General features: G+C 42.6%; 1 protein-coding gene across 2 annotated transcripts in view; it reads left to right on the plus strand.

The window, feature by feature from the left end:
- The window catches only part of KCND2 (potassium voltage-gated channel subfamily D member 2), a 757,023-nt gene that overhangs the window by 706,637 nt on the left and 22,832 nt on the right, over positions 1-27,554 (plus strand). For both annotated transcript variants that reach the window (XM_069764865.1, XM_069764866.1), the window contains exon 5: positions 25,057-25,301. In XM_069764865.1, the coding sequence (XP_069620966.1) occupies positions 25,057-25,301 (245 nt within the window). The remainder of the gene's footprint in view (positions 1-25,056; positions 25,302-27,554) is intronic.

Here is a 27,554-nt window from a genome sequence, read left to right on the forward strand (position 1 = left end):
GCACCACATTTGCTATGCGCCAGTCCTGCGGAACAGACCCTGTCGCTATAGAGTCCCTAAAAATAAGAAATAATGGTTTATCTATTACATTACTTAGTTCTCTTAGTACTCGTGGGTGTATGCCTAAATAAATCTTATTTAGCCGGTTTCGCACCTCTTCTTGGGTTAGATTGGCGACCCTTAATATAGGGTTTTCATTGTTTCTTGGGATTTCACCTAGCATTTCATTTTCCACCGTGAATACCGTGGAGAAGAAGGTGTTTAATATGTTAGCTTTTTCCTCGTCATCTACAACCATTCTTTCCTCACTATTTTTTAAGGGGCCTACATTTTCAGTTTTTATTCTTTTACTATTGATATAGTTGAAGAACAATTTGGGATTAGTTTTACTCTCCTTAGCAATGTGCTTCTCTGTTTCCTTTTTGGCAGCTTTAATTAGTTTTTTAGATAAAGTATTTTTCTCCCTATAGTTTTTTAGAGCTTCAATGGTGCCATCCTGCTTTAGTAGTGCAAATGCTTTCTTTTTACTGTTAATTGCCTGTCTTACTTCTTTGTTTAGCCACATTGGGTTTTTCCTATTTCTAGTCCTTTTATTCCCACAAGGTATAAACCGCTTACACTGCCTATTTAGGATGTTCTTAAACATTTCCCATTTATTATCTGTATTCTCATTTCTGAGGATATTGTCCCAGTCTACCAGATTAAGGGCATCTCTAAGCTGTTCAAACTTTGCCTTCCTAAAGTTCAATGTTTTTGTGACTCCCTGACAAGTCCCCCTAGTGAAAGACAGGTGAAACTGCACAATATTGTGGTCGCTATTTCCTAAATGCCCAACCACCTGCAGATTTGTTATTCTGTCAGGTCTATTAGATAGTATTAGGTCTAAAAGTGCTGCTCCTCTGGTTGGATTCTGCACCAATTGTGAAAGATAATTTTTCTTAGTTATTAGCAGAAACCTGTTGCCTTTATGGGTTTCACAGGTTTCTGTTTCCCAGTTAATATCCGGGTAGTTAAAGTCCCCCATAACCAGGACCTCATTATGGGTTGCAGCTTCATCTATCTGCTTTAGAAGTAGACTTTCCATGGTTTCTGTTATATTTGGGGGTTTGTAACAGACCCCAATGAGAATTTTGTTACCATTTTTCCCTCCATGAATTTCAACCCATATGGACTCGACATCCTCATTCCCTTCGCTAATATCCTCCCTTAAAGTGGACTTTAGACAAGACTTTACATAGAGACAAACCCCTCCTCCTCTCCGATTTTTACGATCCTTTCTAAACAGACTGTAACCCTGTAAGTTAACTGCCCAGTCATAGCTTTCATCTAACCATGTCTCGGTTATTCCCACTATGTCAAAGTTACCTGTAGATATTTCTGCTTCTAGTTCTTCCATCTTGTTTGTCAGGCTTCTGGCGTTTGCGAGCATGCAGTTCAGAGGATTTTGTTTTGTTCCAATCTCCTCACTGTGGATTGTTTTAGAAATGTTCTTACCTCCCTTCTGAGTATGTTTTCCTGGGTCGTCTTTGTTCGAGTCTAATGTTTTTCTTCCCGTCCCCTCTTCTTCTAGTTTAACGCCCTCCTGATGAGTGTTATTATCTGTTATTGGTTATCTGAATATATATGGAATATTGTGATTAATGCACATATGATTGCTGATTAAGCAACTAAAATGTATCTCTGCATCTAGGACAAAGTTGAGACATCTCATCAGCACTTAAGACATCTGGAGTTCTTCCGCTTTTTTGGGTGGAAATCACCGAACAGTCTGTCTGGCTTATATCAGTTTATGTCAGCTATTTTAAGCAATTGATTATAGTGTATATAGATATATTTGCGTTTATATGAGTATATATGATTATAGAGGAGTATACATGCAAGTGAGATCTACATGATATAAATATTTCTATCACAAGCCCCCCTTAGATATCACTTGCCCTAAACCTAGCCTCCTGTCCCAAAGTGCTGCAACTCTTTTGTGCTGTCGGTGAACTGACGCAAGCCTAGTGCCCATGCCCCACTCCATACAGACTTTTCGCAAATGGGCAGTCAGGAGATATGTCCCTAACGGGGGTTAGTTGCAATCAGTCTCTTAGTCAATAGCATGTGTAGTGTATTCTTTATCAGGTAGGTCATCTATTCGGTCAGGCAGGGCATCCACAACATCGTTCTGGTTTGGGTGTCATCTTCTGGTAGGGGAGCGTTCTTGAAATGCAATGCGTGGATCCAAGTGGGTCTTCCCTCCAGCTTCACAGAGGTTGGTGTCATCAGCGGCACTTTGGACAGGACCATCAGATCTGGGATCGAGTGATGTTCTCCTTACAAACTTTTTTCACCAACACCCAGACTTCTGGCTTCAAGGAGTGCGTACCGGACACTGAATCTGGATCTGACAATGAAGAAAAAACTCGAGAATGGATGTTACCAAGTTTCTTGGTGAGTTCAATTACATAAGCAGACAAAGTATCATATTACATAGTCAGCTGCTGAGGGAAAGAATACCCCTAACCTGGGACTAGACCCAAACAAAATTTCATATGGTGACAGCTTTTCTGGGCCTCTGGGAGTGTGCCTAACACTAAGTAGTGTGATTGGGAGTGTGTAGGCCTAAGTCTGACCCTACTGCTGACCAGATCTCTTGTGTGAGACTTGCTGTTAATGCGGGTCCCCATTGCTTATTTGGCTCATGTAGGTTCTTCAAACCCAGGTTGCTTGATTGGACACCGTAATAATCTCTCTTATCCAGACCATTTGTTAAGCCGCTTTTCTCACTCTTCATAAACAAATTTTGAAGACCTTCTGAATTTGTTCTATCAAAAGGCAGCAATGCCCCATTTGCTTTATACGGGATGGTCTGATCATTTTTCGGCATGGTAAGATTCAAAGCGGGACTCTGAGAAAGAGAATGGACACTAAGGGATCTCTGGAATGCATCGTGGTGCAGAAAGTTATTCATGGGTTCCTTCTTTATTACTTTGTTAAAACAGGAATAATAGGGAGTGTTATCCATTGGAGCAGGTGTAGTCCGGTGGGGAGTATTTGCTGACTGGTTCCTCACTGGGAAAACTTCTGGCCATCCTGAGAACACGTCCACGACCACAAGGGCATATTCAAAATCTCCACTTGGCGGCATCTGGATGTGGTCTATCTGGATCCTCAGGAAGGGGTACAGTGGGCTGGCAAGATGATGTGTGGGAACTTTCTCCATTCTTCCAGGGTTGCATTTGCCGCAGGTCAGACAGCTGCTAGTGAACTTGGCTGTTAGGGTGGAGATCCCTGGAGCGAACCAGTAAGCACCAATCAGATCATTCATCTGTGTCTTTGATCTGTGTGTGGGCCCATGTACCCACTGGACCACCATAGGTTACATGCTTCGGGATGAACAGGGTTTGTAGTCCATTGCTTACACCCTTCCTTCTTCATGTGTTGCTCCCTTCCGCATCTAGCATTCCTTCTTGTCCTTTTTTGGGGCTTGCTCTTGCAGCTTTTTGAGCAGATCCCAGGACGTCATCTGGTCAGGTTTCAGTCATCATGTAGTAGCCATCCAGCTCTGCGACCTCTCCCACTTCTCCATTTTGCCTTCCTTTGGCTGCTTCTTTGGCTGCTATATCCGCCATGTTGTTACCCCGTGCTTCTACTGTGTTCAATTTTCCATTTTTTTAAATTTCTTTTTATTGAGAAACAAATAACAAAGTCTCCCAAATGTCTTTTGGCAAACTCAAACGAGCATTTCAATTATTGTCTGTAAGTAAAGAATTTTTTCTTCCCAACGTAAGGGAGTGACCGGTGTTACATGTGAGGGTCGCTGTGTGTTTCCCCTCAGGATGCGCACGGAGGCGTACTGAGGCCATGGGAGTGCTTTGCCATCACAGGCGTAGCTGTGAATGCAATGCAGAATAAAAGTAAGTGTTAGTCTTACCTGTGGGCTTTTATTTTTTATAACAGACTACAGGATGGTAGTGGGGCAATCCGTTTCCTTCCTGGCCGGGTTTTTCATGTGGCTGAAGGCCACAGATACCATTTAAAAACCCTGCAGTAAAGGGTTTGGGTGTGGCAGGGTCAGAGTCAGTGTCAGTCTGGTGTTTGCAGGAGTGTAGAGCCTCTTGCTTTGCAGAGCTCCACCTGTGTGAGGCAACACAGGCAAGCGGGGCCAAACAGCCAAGAGAGCTGAGAGGCCTGGCACCTACAGCATACATGGCGGTGCAGTCACCCACGGCAACCTGTCTCGAAGGCGGACTGGTGTGTTTATTGGCTGCAATCTGGACGATATGGTTCCCAGCTGCGATCCAGAGGATATCGTGTACTGTGTAGTGCCGTGAGTTGAACATTAAGAGATGTTTTACTTTGAACTTTGCTGGGTCACTGCCTCATCACTGCATAGGGTGCTACCACTGCATGATACCACTCTTCTGTAAAGGCCTCCTCTATGGAAAGTACGGCTTCTTATGTTCATATGGACAGATATTCCAGTATCTGCTTGGGAACTCTGCAGCTTCTTCAGGGTTACCTTTGTTGCCTCTCTGATTAATTCTCTTCTTGCCTGGGTTGAGAGTTTTGGTGGGTGGCCCTCTCTTGGCAGGGAGATCAACAGAGATTGAGATATTTTTTTATAACCCAACCCTGACTTGTACTTCTCAACAGCTTTGTTCCTGAATTGCTTGGAGATCTCCTTGGTCTTCATGGTGTTATTTGGTTAGTGGTGCCTCTTGTTAATTGTGTTGCAGCCTCTGTTGCCTTTCAGAAAAGTTGTGTATATACTGACAAACCATGTGACACTTAGATTGCACACAGGTGGACTTACTTTCACTAAGCATGTGACTTATGGACATATATTTGCACCAGAAATTTTTGGGGACTTTATAGCAAAAGCGGTGAATACATAGGCACATGAAAATTCTTAGTTATTTGATCCTATAAACTTAATTTATGCCTATATTTTTCTCACTTCACTTCACCAACTTAGACTATTTAGTGCTGATACATCACACAAGCCACTGTATGAAGCTTACCTCCTTCATTTGTGTTGCACGCAGTCGAACAGACCACAAAGGCAAACAGGTTAATAAAATGCACCTGCTTGGAATTGATATTTTCATTCAATTGGTTAAACAGCAGCAATAGAAGCTGTCTCCAGTCGCTCTGGATGTTCGTACCTGAGACAGCCCCATAAACCTGAATGCAACCTGTGATAAAGATGTACATCACAGACCATTAAGGAGTTAAATAATGTTTGACTAAGCTTTGAGTGATGTTATGATGTTGTGTGAGGCCTAATGAGCACGTAATGACACCAAAAAGGGAGCCAATACGGGTAGTGAATCAACAGAGGACCAGATGGGGAACTCCAATGCCCGGACAGATGAGGGACAAAGTATAATATTCTTTTATTTTTTAATAGATTCACAAAAAATCTAATTTCCTGGCTGAAATTGAGCGAATATATCCATTCAAATTTAATTAAATTTGGTCATCCTATGGATATATACAGGTGCTTCTCACAAAATTAGAATATAATCAAAAAGTTATTTCAGTTCTTCAGTGCGAAAAGTGAAACTCGTTTATTATACAAACAGAGTGATCTATTTCAAGTGTTTATTTCTGTTAATGTTGATGATTATTTCTTACAGCCAATGAAAACCCAAAAGTGATTATTTCAGTAAATTACAATACTTTATAACACCAGCTTGAAAAATGATTTTAAAATCCGAAAGTTTGGCATACTGAAATGTATGTTCAGCAAATGCACTTGGTCAGGGCTCCTTTTGCATCAATTACTGAATAAATGTGGCGTGACATGGAGGCTATCAGCCTGTGGCACTGCTGATGTCTTATCAAAGTAACCTGAGCTTTCATAACAGCCTTCAGCTTGTCGTCTGCATTGTTGGGTGTGGTGTCATTCATCTTCCTCTTGACAATACCCCATAGATTCTCTATTGGGTTAAGGTCAGGCAAGTTTGCTGGCCAATCAAGCACAGTGATACTGTTGTTTTTAAACCAGGTATTGGTACTTTTTACAGTGTGGACAGGTGCCAAGTCCTGCTGGAGAATGAAATTTCCATCTAAAATTTCCTGGCAGATGGCTGTGCTGACTTTGGTCTTGATAAAACACAGTGGACATACACCAGCAGATGACTTGACCCCGCAAACCGTCACTGATTGTGGAAACCTCACACTAGACCTCAAGCAGCTTGGATTGTGTGACTCTCCACTCTTCCTCCAGACGCTGGGATCTTGATTTCCAAATTAAATGCAAAATGTACTTTCATCTGATAACAACACCTTGGACCATTGAGCAAGAGTCCAGTTCTTTTTCTCCTTGGCCCAGGTAAGATGCTTCTAGCATTGTTTATTGGTCATGAGTGGCTTGGCACAAAGAATGAGTCATTTGTAGCCCATGTCCTAGATACATCTGTGTGTGGTGGCTCTTGGAGCAATGACTCCAGCAGCAGTCCACTCCTTGTAAATCTCCCACAAATTTTTGAATGGCCTTTTCTTAACAATCCTTTCAAGTCTGCGGTTATCCCATTTGCTTCTGTACCTTTTTCTACCATACTTTTTCTTTCCACTCATCTTTCCATTAGTATGCTTGGATACAGCACTCTGTGAACAGCCAGCTTCTTTAGTAATGACCTTTTGTGGCTTACCCTCCTTGTGGAGTGTGTCAATGACTGCCTTCTGGACGTCTGTCGAGTCAGCAGTCTTCCCCATGATTGTGGAGCCTACTGAAACAGACGAAGGAACTTTTGTAAACATGGCGTTTTTTTGTAATTATTCTAACTTACTGAGATAATGACTTTTGGGTTTTCATTGGCTGTAAGTCACAATCATTAACATTAACAGAAATAAGCACTTGAAATAGATCACTCTGTAATGACTCTATATAATATATGAGTCTCACTTTTTGTATTGAAGAAATGAAATAAAGTAACTTTTTGAAGATATTCTAATTTAGTGAGGAGCACTTGTGTGTGTATACATCTGTGTGTATATGTATAGTGACAAAGTAATTTTCAAAGTACTGGAGGGCAGATATGGTTCACTGAGGTTATTCGCTTCAGTGATGTGAACCTAGGAAAATGCTCCAGCACACTAAGAGAGTGGGGTTAATAGGCCATGTTAAGGGGTTTGTTTAGTGAACAGCTGAAGACTGGGTAGGAGGCTATTCACCATATCTATACCCCAGGGTGGGGTTTAGAAGGTAAATAGTCAGCCTATAGGGATGGAACAGCATTCAGACAAAATGGAGTAGCTGATCAAGCATCTGGGCCTAAGCCAGAAGTAACAGCATCAGCAGCTCTAGTAGCAGCACCAGCAGCAGATCCAATAGCAGCAACGGCATATGGAGCTCCTGCAAGGTTGTGTCCACAGCAGAGAAATCTCCCAGGTCCAGGTGATGGCTCATATGCCCAAAAGGCGGTAAGACGGCTGTGTTAAAGATGACCCCAGGTGATGAAGTTGAGGCATTTTTAACTGTGTTTGAAAGGGTAGCAGAGCAGTAGAACCTGCTGCTGGAGCAGTGGGCAGAGGTACTGGCCCCCTATCTAACTGGCGAACCCCAAAAGGCTTATTATGACTTGACCTTAAAGGATGCACCAGAGTATGCCAAACTAAAAACTGAAATATTGATATGCTTTGGAGTTACTATGTCAGAGCAGAAAGGGTCTGCCACTGGGTGTATTGCAGTAACAAACCCCCTTGCTACCAAATGCTCGACCTGCTGCATCTGGTACAGAAGTGTTTGCAGCCGGAGTCCTCCACTCCCAGCCCATATGGTCAAGCGTGTTGTTATGGACAGATTTCTTCACTTTCTTCCTAGGCCATTGCTGACCTGGGTTGCCTAGGGAGACCCCTGGAATGCCAATGACCTGGTTAACCTAGTGAAAAAAGTACCAGGTGGTCGAGAAGTCCTTAAGGAATATGGGTGGGTGGGGTTGAAGCCTGACTCTCAAAAGAAGGGAAGTAAAGCCACAACTGGGGGAGTCTGAGGTCCCAAGGGGTCATTGAGGGGTTGCCAAAGTCCGCTGCTAAGGACATAATTGGTTGGAAATGTCACGGTCCCGGCCACATAGCCGTCCATTGTCCTATGTCCTCCAAACAGATGGAGTGCAGCATGGGGAGACGCTGTTTGTAATATGCCTATCCAACCTGCAGTGTGGACTATCAGCCCTTGGAGGAAACACAGGCATGTCCTGTGACAATTAATGGGGTATGGAAGTTTTATCTCGGGGAGTTTGGTTACCCTGGCAAGGGCCACACTCCCTTATCAATTGATCCCCATGAGGTCGGAGTAGTTAAAGACCTGCTGCACCCAATGATAATAGGGCAGAACTTTAGCTTGTTCTGGAACCTATTGCGAAAGGCGGGTGTACCAAGTTACTCAGACAAGGGCCAGTCCAACCATGAAGAATCCCAATCACAGATGGAGGAGGCTGAATTCCCCCTGTGTATCCTTGCTGGTGATGTGGACGAGATGGTGACCCATGAGGCCAAAATTAGTGAGTTGGGGATTTCTGGGGGGAATTGTGGGACTCCTCAAATGGAGGTACTTACATTAAAAGGGGCATTGGACAATGTTACTGTGATAAACGGGGTGGCCCAAGAGCCAGGGGCTTACATCAAGTTTCCATATTTAGCAGTAAAAGGATTTGCTATATCGGGTTTCTAAACTGAGAGGGGGGAGTACTAGAGCAGCTGTTAGTACTGGGACCCTATAGGTGTAGGGTACTAGTCATGGTCCATTCTCCTGTCTTAGGTGGGCATCTGGGCATAAAAAATATCTGAGAACGGGTCCTTCAAAGGTTCTACTGGCCTTGGTGTCATAGAGAGATTGTTAATTATTGCACCAATATATCCTAGTGGTCATGGACTAAGTAACACAGTACCCAGAGGCGGTACCACTGAGAAATTTCTCCGCCAGGAGTATAGCCTGAGAGCTAAACCATATTTCATCCCAGTTTGGCCTGTCAAAGGAGATCCTGACAGACCAAGGAACGCCACTCATGTCCAAAGTAATGAGAAAGTTATGTAAGGCTCTCCAGATTACACAATTCAGGATGTTGGTGCTGGATTCAACAAGACTCTGAAGTCCATGCTTAAGAAGGCCATGGGTAAGGATGGCCAAGACTGGGATTGCCTAATCCTGTTCCCTAAGGGAGGTGGAGCCGCATATTCATCACTGTAATAGGCGGCACCACGTGACTGCTCATACAGGAGAAGCTGCGGTGAGGACAGGAAGCAGCGCCAGCAAGGGAGCCGGGTAAGTATTTTATTAACAGCGGGGGGGCGCACAGGGGGTGGGAGGGTTTGGGGACAGGGATCTTTATTTTAAACACCCCAAAAAAAAAAAAGATTTTTTTATATCTTCTCTCCAGCGAACGATGCTGGAGAGAAGAAATGAATGGCGGCTTCAGCACCAGATGCAGGGGACAGCGCTTAACTGTAGCGCTGTCTCCTGCACGGTGCGTGTGGTCCTCAGTCGGCACACGGGCGGCACATGGATGCCGCCCGTGTGCCACACTGATGTGCCACATAAACGCACGGACACACGGACACGGATAATTCCGGTACCGATTTTTCCGGTACCGGAATTATCTGGACATGTGAGACTGGCCTTAGGCCTGAAAGGCCATGTTTATTTTGCTTACTCTGCACTGATTTATGCAGTACATTTAATAAACCAGTGGAAAACTTAGAGACAGCCTTCCTGCGTCTACCTCTGTGTGCAGTCCAGTAAGCCGTTCTACCACAATATATACAGTTGAAACCAGAAGTTTACATACACTATATAAAAATACAGATATGGGTGCATTTTCTCAATATCTGTCATAAAATCAGAATAAACCTTCCACAAGCTTCTCACAATAGTTGGTTGGAATTTGGGCCCATTGCTCCTTAGGGTACCGTCACACTAAAACGACGCTGCAGCGATACGACAATGATGTTGATCGCTGCAGCGTCGCTGTTTGGTCGCTGGAGAGCTGTCACACAGACAGCTCTCCAGCGACCAACGATCCCGGTCCCCTGGTAACCAGGGTAAACATCGGGTTACTAAGCGCAGGGCCGCGCTTAGTAACCCGATGTTTACCCTGGTTACCAGCGTAAACGTAAAAAAACCAAACACTACATACTTACCTTCCGTGTCTGTCCTCCGGCGCTGTGCTTTCCTCTGCACTGTCAGCGCCGGTCAGCCGTAAAGCAGAGTGGTGACGTCACCGCTGTGCTTTCCAGCTGGCCGGCGCTCACAGCCAGTGCAGAGAAGCACAGCGCCGGGGGACAGACAGCGGAAGGTAAGCATTTAGTGTTTGTTTTTTTTACGTTTACGCTGGTAACCAGGGTAAACATCGGGTTACTAAGCGCGGCCCTGCACTTAGTAACCCGATATTTACCCTGGTTACCAGTGAAGACCGCTGAATCGGCGTCACACACGCCGATTCAGCGATGTCAGCGGGAGATCCAGCGACGAAAGAAAGTTTCAAACGATCTGCTACGATGTACGATTTTCAGCGGGGTCCCTGATCGCAGTAGCGTGTCAGACACAACGAGATCGTAAGGATATCGCTGGAACGTCACGGATCGTGCCGTCCTAGCGATCAAAGTGCCACTGTGTGACGGTACCCTTACAAAACTGGTGTAACTGATCCAGGTTTGTAGGTCACCTTGCAAGCACCTGTCTTTTCAGCTTTGCCCATAAATTTTTAATAGGATTGAGATCAGGGCTTTGTGATGGTCACTCCAAAACATTGACTTTGTTATCCTTAAGCCACTTTGTTACCATTTTGGCACTATGGTTCGGGTCATTGTTCATTTCGAAGACCCATTTCTGCCCAAGCTTTAACTTCCTGGCTGATGTCTTGAGATGCTGCTTCATTATTGCCACATAATCTTCTTTTCTCATGATGCCATCTATTTTGTGAAGTGCACCAGTCCCTCCTGCAGTAAAACAACCCCACAACATGATGCTGCTACCCCCTTGTTTCACAGTTTGGATAGTGTTCTCAGGCTTTCAAGCTTCTCCCTTTTTCCTTCAAACATAATGATGATCTTTATGCCCAAAAAGTACAATTTTCAATTAATCTAACCACAGAGCATGTCTCCAAAAATGAAGGTCTTTATTCCTGTGTGCATTGGCAAACATTAATCTGGCATTTTTATGTTTTTTTTTTGAATAATGGCTTCTTCCAGGCAGAGTGGCCTTTCAGCCCATGTTGATACAGTACTTGTTTCACTGTGGATATTGACACAATCCTACCAGCTTCCGCCATCATCTTCACAAGGTCTTTTTCTTTTGTTCTTGGGTTGATATGCACATGTCAGACCAAAGCACGTGCATCTCTGGGACACAAAACCCGTCTCCTTCGTGAGCGGTATGATGAATGGACATTCCCATCTTGTTTGTACTTCCGTACAATTGTTCGTACAGATGAATGATGCACCTTCAGGTATCTTGAAATTGTACTCAAGTAAGCCAGACTTGTGCAAGTCCACAATTCTCTTCCTGATATCTTGGCTGATGTCTTTAGTATTTCCCATGATGCTACACAAAGAAGCAGTGTGTTTCAGGTATGCATTAAAACAGATCCACAAGTGTGTCTCTAATTAACTGAGATGTTGCCAAAAAAAACTTATCAGAAGCTTCCAAACACATGATATCATCATATGGACATTCCAGATTTGTTTAAAGGCATAGTAATGTTAGTGTATGCAAACTTTTGACTTTGCAGTAAGTAATAAAAATGCCTTAAAACATTCTCTTTGTCTCATTATTCTGACATTTGGCAAATATTAATAATTATGGTAATCCTAATTCACCTAAAGAAAAACATGCATATGTGTCTTTTTATATAGTGTATGTAAGCTTCTGGTTTCAACGGTACTGTATATATATGCAGTGCCCCAGGGTCCTGGTCGTTGCAGTAATATCACTCTCCTCTAGGGGAGAGTGGTGTTACATTTGGAGGCAAAGAAGGACAACTGTATCCAGGTATCACAAACAAGCAACGCATTTCACACTCCAGGCCACCAGGGGGAACTCTGCTCCTATTTCTTAGGTCACTCCCCACACTTAGGTAAAAACTGGTGACCTGTAGGGAAGGTTAGTTAGTTGCTGGCTGAGCTTTGCTCAGGGAGTTGGTTCCTGACAGGGGTGGGATCCTGTCAGAAATCGAGGAAGAAGGGCACGGAGCTGTGCATGCCCTGAGAGCTGCAGCTTCCAGAAAGAGACACTGAAGGAGAACTGTATTGCAGAGAGGGTGAAAGAAGTCGTAGCAAAGGAGTGGATACCAGAAGGAGACCAGCCCTACACAGGCTGCTTCCTTCTGAGGAGCAGGATCCCGGTAGCCGGAACACCGAGGAAGCAACGACCCTTTATGCCCTGCTCCAGAGACCGGCAGGACAGCTAATTTCACATTACCTGCCCGCACTATACCCAGGAGGCAAGGTGGCACCCCTTAGAGGCTGGGGCATGATAGAGTCCCTGTAAAACGCTTCAAGCCAGCGGTCATATGGGTTTGTCCTATCCTATCTGGGGGACAGAGAGAGTGAGACATACCATCTATAACATCTGCGAGGACCTTATGAGAAGCTTAGCAGTAAGGGACTAAAACACTACAGCGCTAGAGGAAGGCTACTGATTTCCACTTGGACAAGAGAACTCTGGACTTGCCTCCAAACTTGCCGGACTCTGCCTACCCTGTGATCTGGTGCTCTGGACTGTGGATGCTGAAGTCTTTATTAAAGGTAAAGAGACTGCAACCGTGTGTCCTCGTTCTTCACTGCGCCTCTCACCATCCACCATCTACACACTGGGAAGGCCTGGTGACATACTTCACCTGTGGGAAGGTATACCATCTAGCTGCCATGACATCACCCCAGTGGGCCCCTGAAAGCAGCGTTGGTCACCTGACTGAATACCACAGGTGACATCACGAACAGTTCCCCTTTAAAGACCTTTCCCTTTAACACGGAAGTCCCAGGGCCACGGACCGGGTCAGCCACCGTGACATCCCTCCGTGAACCGCAGGACCCGGTACCGAGTACCCTGCTGCCCTGAGGAGGCGATCCATATATATATATATATATATATATATATATATATACATATACACACACACACACACACAGGTGCTTCTCACAAAATTAGAATATCATCAAAAAATTATTTATATCAGTTCTTCAGTACAAAAAGGGAAACTCATATTTTATATAGAATCAAACAAAGGAAGTGGTCAAACAAAGTGATCTATTTAAATTGTTTATTTCTGTTAATGTTGATGATTATAGCTTACAGCCAATGAAAATCCAAAGTCATTATCTCAGTAAAGTAGAATAATTAATGAAAAAACACCCGTAAAGGCTTCTTAGGCATTTATAAAAATTCCTTAGTCTGTTTCAGTAGGCTCCACAATCATGGGGAAGACTGCTGACTCGACAGATGTCCAGAAGGCAGTCATTGACACACTCCACAAGAAGGGTAAGCCACAAAAGGTCATTGCTTAAGAAGCTGGCTGTTCACAGAGTGCTGTATCCAAGCATATTAATGGAAAGTTGAGTGGAAGGAAAAAGTGTGGTAGAAAAAGGATCACAAACAAGTAGGATAGCCACAGCCTTGAAAGGATTGTTAAGAAAAGGCCATTATAAAAATTGTGGGAGATTCACAAGGAGGTGTCTGCTGCTGGAGTCATTGCTTCAAGAGTCACCACACACAGGTTTATTTTGTTAATTATTCTACTTTACTGAAATAATGACTTTTGGGTTTTCATTGGCTGTAAGCCATAATCATCAACATTAGCAGAAATAAACACTTGAAATAAATAACTCTGTTTGTAATGATTATATAATATGTGAGATTCACTTTTTGTATTGAAGAACTGCCATAAATTATTTTTTTTATGGTATTCTAATTTTGTGAGAAGCACCTGTATATACATTTATATATAATGTAATTTATTTTGATCAGTCCTACAATAAAGCCTCCGCTGCTTAAAAGTTTACTTACGTGTTGCCTTGTTTTACTTGCCACACGTGTGCTATTACATCTAATGGTGTTTTTCAGTGTTGATGGCGATCTGTTCACAGATGTTAGCAATTTCTTAGTACACGAAACACGACACATCTGAGACAGCAAGGTCCAGCAGAACAGTGTGCTGGAGTCTAATGTGCAACACATGCACCTTTCCTAACTATCAGCGAGTCTTGTGTGCTTATTAAGTAGATTTAAATGAGGTTTCAGTGCAGAATCATTTCCATTTTTTAAATCAGTTGTAAATTAGAAGTTACATTTGTAATGTGTATCTATTTAGACTGCCTGAAAGCAGGAATACTTAATGTAACTTAATGGTTATTACTGCAAGAAGAATTTTTGATTATCCTGCAGCATCCAGCAATATTTACTTGTCACTTGTCTCTTGAGTGATTTATCCTTATGAATTATAAGCCTAATAAAAATCAGCAGGATGAGGGCTGTATGGATGCACTACTGTGTTAAAAAATTAAGTTTTATAAAGTTTTATGTAAGTGGCGAGGGCACCTTGTTTTATAGTTTTACATTTTTTATTAGACCATAAAAGAACATAAAAAATGGAAAAAACAATGTGAGTCCAACTTATGCATTTGTCCCTAAGTGTAAAATAAATTACTATTCTACATTTTTGAGACTGCGATAGACACTTACTATTGAAGCATAAAAAGAAGTGAGAATCAAAAATATTTATTGAGATTTTCAGACAGACACTGGTTAACTGTTCTTTTAGGTGATGTTAAAGGGGTTTGCCCCATTCATATAACCCCAATTATTGGGCGCGGATTGTTGTAAAAGAAAATAAAACATCTTTACTTTCGTCCTCTGGTCCACCACTGAGTCTCCATGGCTGGTCATGGTGTCTGATATTGGCTACAGCATGCACGTCATGTTGACAGCATGGCAGCCAATCACCATGGTTAACGGCTCTGAGTGGGGCGTTCCATCTATATGGGCAGAACCAGTGAGCTCACTGATTGGCTGCTGCACTTTTAATGTGTCGTGTTAGCGATGCAGCCAATATCAGACATAGAAGCGGCAGAGACTCAGCGGTGGTCCCAGGGAAAAGACTAACGTCTTTTTAAAATTGGGACCAGGAGTTTCTAAAAGAGGATGAACCCTGAATGATTATTATCTAAATTGTGAATTTGTCTGCTATATTTTGGCTCGAGAAGATCACAAGGCCACTTTTTGTACATAGAAAATGATATGTATGTCCCCTGATTCTAATGTGTACTTTCAACTGCTAGACCCTCAACTTATTCAGACCAATAATCTGAAAGAGTACATTAAAAATTGACAAAGCTGTACCTAGGTCAGTGCTGAACTACTTTACCTTAGCCACAGCAATTAAATATGCTCTAAAGATGCTCCATCAATCCATACAGACTTTTATCTACATCCTACACTAGGCCGTTATTGGCCAACAGGTAAACTCTAGGAGGTTATTTGTGAATCAACTGCATAAGAATTATATCAGTGATAAGCAGATTAGCTCTATGAGCTCCATAACTATGTCAGAAGCTTAGCACATCAGAGGGTTCAAAAGTCCCTAGAGAGCCAGTCTGTTCCCAGCTGTAATATTAAAATGTTTTACTCGACATAATATCAGACTTTCAGCAAATTTATAATGTTATTTTGGTGAAAGAATTACTTGAATGGAAATGTCAGCTCCAAAACATAGAAAGTTAGCAACATCTCATAGCTCTACAAATACAACAAGTCCACAATCAAGTCCAGATTGCTGATTAGATGGCACTTAGACAAACAGTCCTATGGGTTTAGTGCTCCTCTAGGTGTAGTAAATTGAATAATATTATGTTGGTCATAAAAATGAATTCTGCCGTAGATCTCCATAAGTCAGAGTGCCTGCGTTCCATCTCCGCTCTATGTTCCAAGTACTCCAGAACTGACTCAGTATTATATCTCTAATTATTGGACAACACCAGACACTTGAGGAATCATTAGGGTAGAAAAGAAGCACACAACGTTGGATTGTTCTAAAAACAGCTACCGTATTTTAAAGTTCCCCTCGCATAATGATATCTTTTGGTTGAATTCTAACTTGAAGGCTTCAAAGTAATCGTATGCAGTCAGAAAAAAAGATTTAGTAACTGAACTTTACACATCAACAATCTGGTTGCATGGTATAGGCTGTATTTGATTCTGTATTACTTACCTTTGACTCCTTACATGAACAGCAGCCATCGGTCCATGACTGATAATACAATATGGTCCATCTTGGTCTTAAATGACAGCAAAAAGATTATCTGTGTTCTCCAACTCCTAATGCTCTAATCTCCACAACACATGTTAATTCTGTAGTTAACACCATGATGACAATAACAAGGAATAAAATCTTTTTGAACTTTTAGAATAAGATTTAAGACCATTCATTTGACATTCAAGTATGTTGACATTGCCTATTGCTACAACAATAAATGCCTGATGAGAAGTGACAAAAACAAAGATTGTGCTGTTGTGTTTTAACCCTAAAGAATTTACTCTTTTTGTTCTTTGGAATGCTTTTTAAACCCATTCTAGTATGAAGTTATTAAGTTACATTAAAGAAACTTTCCAGGTATGATCTAAAAAATAACATGTAAGTAGGTACCTATAGGTGATGCTGTACTTGGCATCACCTACCACTGTAATCAAAACCTGAGACCTTAACATGGGCCTGAGCTGGGGAAGGTAAGTACCATTTGTTTTTGTTATTTCACATGCCTGTAGACGTTTAGAGTCCACATTGTTGACAGTGGAAAACCCTTTTAAGGAGGCAATCCGAAGTCCAAAATAATTTTCACCCTAAATCCCTATCTATTTAGTGCCATAATTTAAACTATGCTCTAATATAATTTAATTAAAATCCCCTATCCTTCCCTAACTACACTATCTAACGGGCTTTATTTTTTTTAACTCCCTTTTAGATTACTCTTTGTTTGAGAATCCTAGTGCATGCTTGGCATCAGAGCACGTTGTCAAAATATCCAGCGTGCAGACACCAGCATCGCCCCCGCAAGTGATGTCACTGGTCTCTGCATGCCAGGTATTCTGACATCATGCTCTGTTGCCAGCTTGTCAATGCTGATCTAAGCCGGCAACAGAGAGCGCACATCGCACAGTGCACATCGCACAGGGACTAACGAGCTTCGCTGATGACACTTCATTACAGGGAGGGGGCAGGGGCTGTGGCGGTGACTGCAGCCTCTGCCTCCCTGATGAAGCTTTGCTTCAATATACCAGCAAGTGCTGGGATTCTCAAACAAAGAGTCATCTAATAGGGAGTGAAAAAAAAGAAAAGCAGTTAGATAGTGTAGTTAGGGAAGGGTAGGGATTTTTTAATTCAAGTATATTATGCAGTTTTGGGCACCGGTGCTCAGGAAGGATATAATGGAACTAGAGAGAGTACAAAGGAGGGCAACAAAATTAATAAAGGGGATGGGAGAACTACAATACCCAGATAGATTAGCGAAATTAGGATTATTTAGTCTAGAAAAAAGACGACTGAGGGGCGATCTAATAACCATGTATAAGTATATAAGGGGACAATACAAATATCTCGCTGAGGATCTGTTTATACCAAGGAAGGTGACGGGCACAAGGGGGCATTCTTTGCGTCTGGAGGAGAGAAGGTTTTTCCACCAACATAGAAGAGGATTCTTTACTGTTAGGGCAGTGAGAATCTGGAATTGCTTGCCTGAGGAGGTGGTGATGGCGAACTCAGTCGAGGGGTTCAAGAGAGGCCTGGATGTCTTCCTGGAGCAGAACAATATTGTATCATACAATTATTAGGTTCTGTAGAAGGACGTAGATCTGGGTATTTATTATGATGGAATATAGGCTGAACTGGATGGACAAATGTCTTTTTTCGGCCTTACTAACTATGTTACTATGTTACTATATTAGAAAATAGTTTAGATTATGACACAAAATAGAATGAAATTTAGGAGTAAATTGAATATGGACTTCAGACCTTCCCTTTAATGAACCATAATTGTGAATAGGAGGATCAGCTATTCTCTACACATATACTGAGACAAATGAGTGTTTAGCAGCTCATACACATTGCCCAACTTCTATTCAGTGGGACCAGCTGACTGTCTAATGATTATAGGTGGTCCCAACCCTGTGCTGACAGCTGATGCCAAAGCAAAGAGCATCTGGGCATGTGGGCTTTCAACTATGTTGCTGCCAATGCAGTCTGGTCATGCTCTCTAAACAGAGCCAAGCATGCATGTGTATGAGGGACTCAAGAATGATAGATGTTGACTGAACAAGTGTTTATCCAGCTGCCATTGGACATTTATAGGGACCTTCAGTAAAGGTAGCCCGAATGATCCCTTTAGGATAAGTGCAAAAATTAAATTCTTTATCTGCAAACTGAGATACATTACCACATATTATTTTTTAAAATCAAATATTAGGTATGGAGTGCATTGTGTATATGCATTATTTAGAGTTTTATAGCAAAAATATAAGAAAGTGGTAAAAAAAAACTCAACATAAAACAATTGCAAATGTAATAAACCATCAAAGTCCTATTAAATCAGCAGATGGTAGTACTTTTTGGTGTATCAGGTAAGGCATTTCTTAGAAAATCCATGTTCTGCTATGTGGATCTAAGACTACTAGGTCCATTTACTTTATACAAGCAGTGACCATTCTTAGGTTTCTTGGATATAAAATTTGAAAATAAAAAGAACACGGTTAAACATTTGGTCAATGGTCGACTACTCAAATTCTTTGAACAATACAATTTTGATAGATGGCTGCTTCAGCACATAGCTGATAACACGGTGAGCTGTTACTGATATCACCAGAAGTGCATGTTCTGTTTCCCTGCGGCAACTAAAACATGACAGATGGTGTCCACGGAAATCAGTGGGTTGTCCATGTATTTTAAAGAGGTGTTGGGACCTCCTGAAGAATGTACTTGTTGAAACAGAAAACAAGAGGCTTCATCAGCAGATCTCCATTTATGAATTCTCCTTTAGTGTATTAAAGGAACTCTGTCAGCAGAGAATGACTGTTGAAACCAAGTACAGGTGCTCGGTGCATCACAGCGTGGCCAAACATTTAAGTGCACCTTCCTACCTGCTTGTTTTCCATCTTTCCCTGCCCTTCTCTGGCTCTATGAAGCCAGAGCTGTCAATCAAAGAAATGGTTTGATAGAGATAAATATAAAACAAGTTGTTGGGAAGGTGAGCTTAAAGAGCAAGTGACATTTTAATTTGCATTTCATAAATCAATAGTACACATGAAAATAAGCAACTTTGTAATACAGTGGCTTGCAAAAATATTCATCCCCTTCATCTTTTTACCTACCATATATGCTTAAGTATAAGCCGACCCGAATATAAGCCTAGGCACCTAATTTTACCACAAAAAACAGGGCAAAATTTATGGACTCGAGTATAAGCCTGATATGTATGGCCCCCTCATCCCTATCCTGGTATACATGGCCCCCTCATCCTTATGCCGGTATGCATGGTCCCCTCATCCCTATCCTTGTATGCATGGCTCCCTCATCTCTATCCTTTTATGCATGGCCCCCTTATCCCTATCCTTGTATGCCTGCCCCCCTCATCCTTATACTGGCATGCATGGTCCCCTCATCCCCATCCTGGTATACATGGCAGCCTTATCCCTATGCTTGTATGCACGCCCCCCTCAGCCCCATCCTGGTATGCATGGCCCTCTCATCCCTATCCTGGTATGCATGGCCCCTCATCCCTACCCTGGTATGCATGGCCCCTCATCCCTACCCTGGTATGCATGGTCCCCTCATCCCTATCCTGGTATGCATGGCTTTCTCATCCTCATCTTGGTATGCATGGCTCCTCATCCCCATCCTAGTATGCAAAGTCACCTCATCACCATCCTGGTATGCATGGTCCCCTCATCCCTATCCTGGTATGCATGGCCCCCTCATCCCTATCCTGGTATGCATGGCCCCCTCATCCCTATCCTGGTATGCATGGCCTCCTCATCTCTATCCTGGTATGCATGGCTTTCTCATCCCCATCTTGGTATGCATGGTTCCTCATCCCCATCCTAGTATGCAAAGTCACCTCATCACCATCCTGGTATGCATGGCCCTCTCATCCCTATCCTGGTATACATGGCCCCCTCATCCCTATCATGGTATGCATGGCCCCCTTATCCCTATCCAGGTATGCATGGCCCCCTCATCCCTATCATGGTATGCATGGCCTCCTCATCCCTATCCTGGTATGCATGGCTTCCTCATCCCCATACTGGAATGCATGGCTTCCTCATCTCCATCCTAGTATGCAAAGACACTTCATCACTATCCTGGTATACATCGCCCCCTCATCCTTATGCTGGTATGCATGGCCCCCTCATCCCTATGCTGGTATGCATGGCCTCCTCATCCCTATGCTGGTATGCATGGCTCCTCTTCCCTATCGTGGTATACATGTCCCCCTCATCCCTATACTGGAAAGCCCCCTCATCCCTATCCTGGTATGCATGGCCTCCTCATCGCTATCCTGGTATGCATGACCTCTTCATCCTTATGCTGGTATGCATGGCTCCTCTTCCCTATCCTGGTATACATGTCCTCCTCATACCTATACTGGAAAGCCCCCTCATCCCTATCCTGGTATGGATGGCCCTTTCATCCCTATCCTGGTATGCATGGCCCCCTCATCCCTATTCTGGTATGCATGGCTCCTCATCCCTATCCAGGTTTGAATGGCCCCCTCATCCCTATCCAGGTATGCATTGCCCCCTCATCCCTATCCTGGTATGCATGGCCTCCTCATCCCTATCCAGGTATGCATGGCCCCCTCATCCTTACCCAGGTATGCATGGCCCCCTCATCCCTATTCTGGTATGCATGGCCCCCTCATCCCTATCCAGGTATGCATGGCCCCCTCATCCCTAGACAGGTATGCATGGCCCCCTCATCCCTATCCTGGTATGCATGGCCTCCTCATCCCTATCCTGGTATACATGGCTTCCTCATCCCCATTCTAGTATGCATGGCTCCTCATACCCATCCTAGTATGCAAAGCCACCTCATCACTATCCTGGTATACATGGCCCCCTCATCCCTATCCTGGTATGCATGGCCTCCTCATCCCTATGCTGTTATGCATGACCTCCTCATTCCTATGCTGGCATGCATGGCTCATCTTCCCTATCCTGGTATGCATGTCCCCCTCATAGTAACATAGTAACATAGTTAGTAAGGCCGAAAAAAGACATTTGTCCATCCAGTTCAGCCTATATTCCATCATAATAAATCCCCAGATCTACGTCCTTCTACAGAACCTAATAATTGTATGATACAATATTGTTCTGCTCCAGGAAGACATCCAGGCCTCTCTTGAACCCCTCGACTGAGTTCGCCATCACCACCTCCTCAGGCAAGCAATTCCAGATTCTCACTGCCCTAACAGTAAAGAATCCTCTTCTATGTTGGTGGAAAAACCTTCTCTCCTCCAGACGCAAAGAATGCCCCCTTGTGCCCGTCACCTTCCTTGGTATAAACAGATCCTCAGCGAGATATTTGTATTGTCCCCTTATATACTTATACATGGTTATTAGATCGCCCCTCAGTCGTCTTTTTTCTAGACTAAATAATCCTAATTTCGCTAATCTATCTGGGTATTGTAGTTCTCCCATCCCCTTTATTAATTTTGTTGCCCTCCTTTGTACTCTCTCTAGTTCCATTATATCCTTCCTGAGCACCGGTGCCCAAAACTGGACACAGTACTCCATGTGCGGTCTAACTAGGGATTTGTACAGAGGCAGTATAATGCTCTCATCATGTGTATCCAGACCTCTTTTAATGCACCCCATGATCCTGTTTGCCTTGGCAGCTGCTGCCTGGCACTGGCTGCTCCAGGTAAGTTTATCATTAACTAGGATCCCCAAGTCCTTCTCCCTGTCAGATTTACCCAGTGGTTTCCCGTTCAGTGTGTAATGGTGATATTGATTCCCTCTTCCCATGTGTATAACCTTACATTTATCATTGTTAAACCTCATCTGCCACCTTTCAGCCCAAGTTTCCAACTTATCCAGATCCATCTGTAGCAGAATACTATCTTCTCTTGTATTAACTGCTTTACATAGTTTTGTATCATCTGCAAATATCGATATTTTACTGTGTAAACCTTCTACCAGATCATTAATGAATATGTTGAAGAGAACAGGTCCCAATACTGACCCCTGCGGTACCCCACTGGTCACAGCGACCCAGTTAGAGACTATACCATTTATAACCACCCTCTGCTTTCTATCACTAAGCCAGTTACTAACCCATTTACACACATTTTCCCCCAGACCAAGCATTCTCATTTTGTGTACCAACCTCTTGTGCGGCACGGTATCAAACGCTTTGGAAAAATCGAGATATACCACGTCCAATGACTCACCGTGGTCCAGTCTATAGCTTACCTCTTCATAAAAACTGATTAGATTGGTTTGACAGGAGCGATTTCTCATAAACCCATGCTGATATGGAGTTAAACAGTTATTCTCATTGAGATAATCCAGAATAACATCCCTCAGAAACCCTTCAAATATTTTACCAACAATAGAGGTTAGACTTACTGGCCTATAATTTCCAGGTTCACTTTTAGAGCCCTTTTTGAATATTGGCACCACATTTGCTATGCGCCAGTCCTGCGGAACAGACCCTGTCGCTATAGAGTCCCTAAAAATAAGAAATAATGGTTTATCTATTACATTACTTAGTTCTCTTAGTACTCGTGGGTGTATGCCATCCGGACCCGGAGATTTATCTATTTTAATCTTATTTAGCCGGTTTCGCACCTCTTCTTGGGTTAGATTGGTGACCCTTAATATAGGGTTTTCATTGTTTCTTGGGATTTCACCTAGCATTTCATTTTCCACCGTGAATACCGTGCAGAAGAAGGTGTTTAATATGTTAGCTTTTTCCTCGTCATCTACAACCATTCTTTCCTTACTATTTTTTAAGGGGCCTACATTTTCAGTTTTTATTCTTTTACTATTGATATAGTTGAAGAACAGTTTGGGATTAGTTTTACTCTCCTTAGCAATGTGCTTCTCTGTTTCCTTTTTGGCAGCTTTAATTAGTTTTTTAGATAAAGTATTTTTCTCCCTATAGTTTTTTAGAGCTTCAATGGTGCCATCCTGCTTTAGTAGTGCAAATGCTTTCTTTTTACTGTTAATTGCCTGTCTTACTTCTTTGTTTAGCCACATTGGGTTTTTCCTATTTCTAGTCCTTTTATTCCCACAAGGTATAAACCGCTTACACTGCCTATTTAGGATGTTCTTAAACATTTCCCATTTATTATCTGTATTCTCATTTCTGAGGATATTGTCCCAGTCTACCAGATTAAGGGCATCTCTAAGCTGTTCAAACTTTGCCTTCCTAAAGTTCAATGTTTTTGTGACTTCCTGACAAGTCCCCCTAGTGAAAGACAGGTGAAACTGCACAATATTGTGGTCGCTATTTCCTAAATGCCCAACCACCTGCAGATTTGTTATTCTGTCAGGTCTATTAGATAGTATTAGGTCTAAAAGTGCTGCTCCTCTGGTTGGATTCTGCACCAATTGTGAAAGATAATTTTTCTTGGTTATTAGCAGAAACCTGTTGCCTTTATGGGTTTCACAGGTTTCTGTTTCCCAGTTAATATCCGGGTAGTTAAAGTCCCCCATAACCAGGACCTCATTATGGGTTGCAGCTTCATCTATCTGCTTTAGAAGTAGACTTTCCATGCTTTCTGTTATATTTGGGGGTTTGTAACAGACCCCAATGAGAATTTTGTTACCATTTTTCCTTCCATGAATTTCAACCCATATGGACTCGACATCCTCATTCCCTTCGCTAATATCCTCCCTTAAAGTGGACTTTAGACAAGACTTTACATAGAGACAAACCCCTCCTCCTCTCCGATTTTTACGATCCTTTCTAAACAGACTGTAACCCTGTAAGTTAACTGCCCAGTCATAGCTTTCATCTAACCATGTCTCGGTTATTCCCACTATGTCAAAGTTACCTGTAGATATTTCTGCTTCTAGTTCTTCCATCTTGTTCCAATCTCCTCACTGTGGATTGTTTTAGAAATGTTCTTACCTCCCTTCTGAGTATGTTTTCCTGGGTCGTCTTTGTTTGAGTCTAATATACTCATACTCATCCCTATACTGGAAAGCCCCCTCATCCCTATCCTGGTATGGGTGGCCCCCCTCATCCCTATCCTGGTATGGATGGCCCCTCATCCCTATCCTGGTATAGATGGCCCCCTCATCTCCTTCCTGGTATGCATGGCCCCCATCAGAAAAAAAAACAAAGAAAAACCATCATACTTACCTTCCCTGTGCTCCCTCGCAGCGTCTTGTTCCAATGCCAGCAGCTGATTTATGCTTGTGAGTAGCGCATGGCAGTGACGTCATACATTGCTTACAAGCAGAGGACAGCGGCTGGAATACTCACTGCTCTCCACTCCGAGACTATGGACGTGGAGGGCAGTGAATATTCATTGCTCTTTAATAGCGGACACATTATGATGCACTGAGCTGTGGTACTTTGTTTCAACCAATCATTATGTGCTGACAGAGTCACTCTAAAAATAGGTTTTCTAAACTAGACAACCCCTTACAATATCTTTCTGGAAACCTATTACTTGCATATATCTTTGTAATATACAGAATTAACTTATTAGATAGAAGTTTCCTAATATTTTATCACTGGACATATTATATTTTGATGTCTGCTATTTCCAGTCTTCTTCTGAGTCTTGTATATATTGTTTTTTTTTTCCAACTTTAATTTTATTTTTGTCTTACATTTTTGGGTCATTGTCCTGCAATAATATGTGTATGGATGTCTACACTTCACTAGATTTCATAACTAACTCTAAAGGCTAAAATTTCCAATATGTGCAGCATAGTTTATTTTATTATTATGCATAGTTTATTTGTATATTTTATCTCCTAGAAGGTATAATGTTTTCATGTATATTGGTACAATATGTTGTATATATGTAGCCTTTTAATTCATTACTTTTTGTTTTATAACCTAGAATCACGAATTTATTGATGAACAGACGTACGAAGACAGCTGCAAAGAAGTATCTACCATAAATAAACCAAGGAATCACAGTCCCTCTATTTCATCTCAGCATGAAGGCCGGAGTTTTTGCTGCTCAAGACGAAATAAAAAGAATTTGCGCATTCCAAATGCTACAACATGTAGCCATCATGGGAGTCTTCAAGAGCTTAGTGCTATCCAGATCCAATGTCTGGAAAGAAACCCACTACCAAACAGGTATGAAACGTCTGTTAATCATTACAATTGCTTGACACTCTTAAATTAAAGTGGTATTCCAATCTAAAAGATCCTATCCCAATATGTAGTAGGTGTAATAATAATAATAATAATAGCAAATACATCCAACTAGAAATGTAGTAGTATAGTTCTTCTGATAAGATATGTCGCTTACCCCATGTGCAGGCAGTTGCAGCAGCTTAGGTACCCATGGTTACGGCCACTCATATAGTGACAGCTAGTTGTTAATGGTCGTAACTATGGATACCTGCACTACTACAATGCCTTGCACATGGGGTAAGCAACATACCATATCAGAAGAACTATACATTTCTAATATGAGATACTTGCTATTATTATTATTATACCTCCTACAGATTGGAATAGGATCATGGAGAATGCAATACCCCTTTAAGGTACCAATTCAACATTGCCTTTTAGCCTGTTTATTAGGTAGTTTTGTGTCTTTTTTTGCTTGCAACAAATTCATCATTCTATTTTACATATGCTTGCCTGTTGTTTTTTTTTGTTTTCCACTTTGAGTACAGCATTTTGAAATTCCTGATGTTTTCAGGTGATTCGCCAACTGTCAGTTTTTAAAACAGTGGAAAACTTTTGGCGACAAATTGCGAAAAGTCTCAAAACCAGTACAAAAAAGCATAAAAAACCATATTTTACTTTGCACCAAATTTGATGAATTTGCTGCCAAAAATGACAACTACTACCACAATACAAAAAAGGAAAGTGACTTATAAAAACGTAAATGTTGAATCCGGGGCATATGTGTTGGTATCAATGTCTCCATTCCTCACTTTGACTGAAAAGTTAGAAGTTGACCGAAGGGAGGCCTCCAACATAATGAATAAAGGGACATTTTGAGGATGTAACATAGACCATAAGAGGAGAGCTATGACCTGTCACTACAGTTCAGCGTTTACAGTGAGTCTGAGGTTGTCTAAGCAGTGGTGTAACGACCACAGTCTGACTATATAGGCGGGTCAGGGGCCCTGCGACGTGAGCCCCTACTTCAGCTGAAGTGTATTGCAGCATACAAACTTGCTGGGTCTGTGCAATGCAATACACACTGCTAGCCAATCAGAAGCTATCAGCTTACATTGGTGTGCTTGTGACAGAGGATGCATGGCAGTCAAGTCATGCGCTCTCGTCGCAGAAGTGGACACTGCGCGCGGCATGTGAGCGCTGGGAAGGTGAGCAGGAGCATTTTTTTTTTCCTGTGTATTGAACAACAGTGGGCCAATATACCAGGATGGGTGCCATATACCAGGATGGACGGGCAGTATACTAGGATGGGGGCCATATACCAGGATATAGAAGTCATATACCAGGATGGGCACACATACCAGGATGGGGGCTGTTGTGAATTCTGTTATCGAACTCCCTCCTGTGGTCATGAATGGTACTTCGGCGAGTTCTGTCCATGGACTCCCTCTGGTGGCTGTGAGTGGAGCTGCTGCTTCTGAGGTTCCTTCCACAGGTGATTAAGTTTATTCTTTGGCTGGCTGCTCTATTTAACTCCACTCAGATCGTTACTCTATGCCAGCTGTCAATGTTCTTGTACTGGTTCAGTTCGGTCTTGGATCTTTCTGTTGACCTGTCTACTCCAGCAGAAGCTAAGTCCCTGCTAGTTTATTATTTGTTCATTGTTTTCTTGTCCAGCTTGCTATCATGATTTTGCCTTGCTAGCTGGAAGCTCTGGGATGCAGAGTGGCACCTCCGCACCGTGAGTCGGTGCGGGGGTCTTTTTGCACACTCTGCGTGGTCTTTTTGTAGCTTTTTGTGCTGACCGCAAAGATACCTTTCCTATCCTCAGTCTGTTTAGTAAGTCTGGCCTCCCTTTGCTGAAACCTGTTTCATTTCTGTGTTTGTGACTTTCATCTTAACTCACAGTCCATATATGTGGGGGGCTTCCTTTACCTTTGGGGAATTTCTCTGAGGCAAGGTAGGCTTTATTTTCTATCTCTAGGGCTAGTTAGCTCTTAGGCTGTGAAGAAGCGTCTAGGGAGAGTCAGGAACGCTCCACAACTATTTCTAGTGTGTGTGATAGGATTAGGGGTTGCGGTCAGCAGAGCTCCCACTTCCCAGAGCTTGTCCTTTGTTAGTTTAACCATCAGGTCTTTTCGGGTGCTCCTAACCACCAGGTCCATAACAGTACAGCTGGCCCAAAGTATTAATGCATCTCAATAGAGGGATAAGAGAAGTTCTGAGACCATTTTTTTTTCTCTGCAGCGTGTT

The sequence above is a fragment of the Ranitomeya imitator genome, chromosome 4, assembly GCF_032444005.1.
Source record: "Ranitomeya imitator isolate aRanImi1 chromosome 4, aRanImi1.pri, whole genome shotgun sequence".
NCBI lineage: Eukaryota > Metazoa > Chordata > Amphibia > Anura > Dendrobatidae > Ranitomeya > Ranitomeya imitator.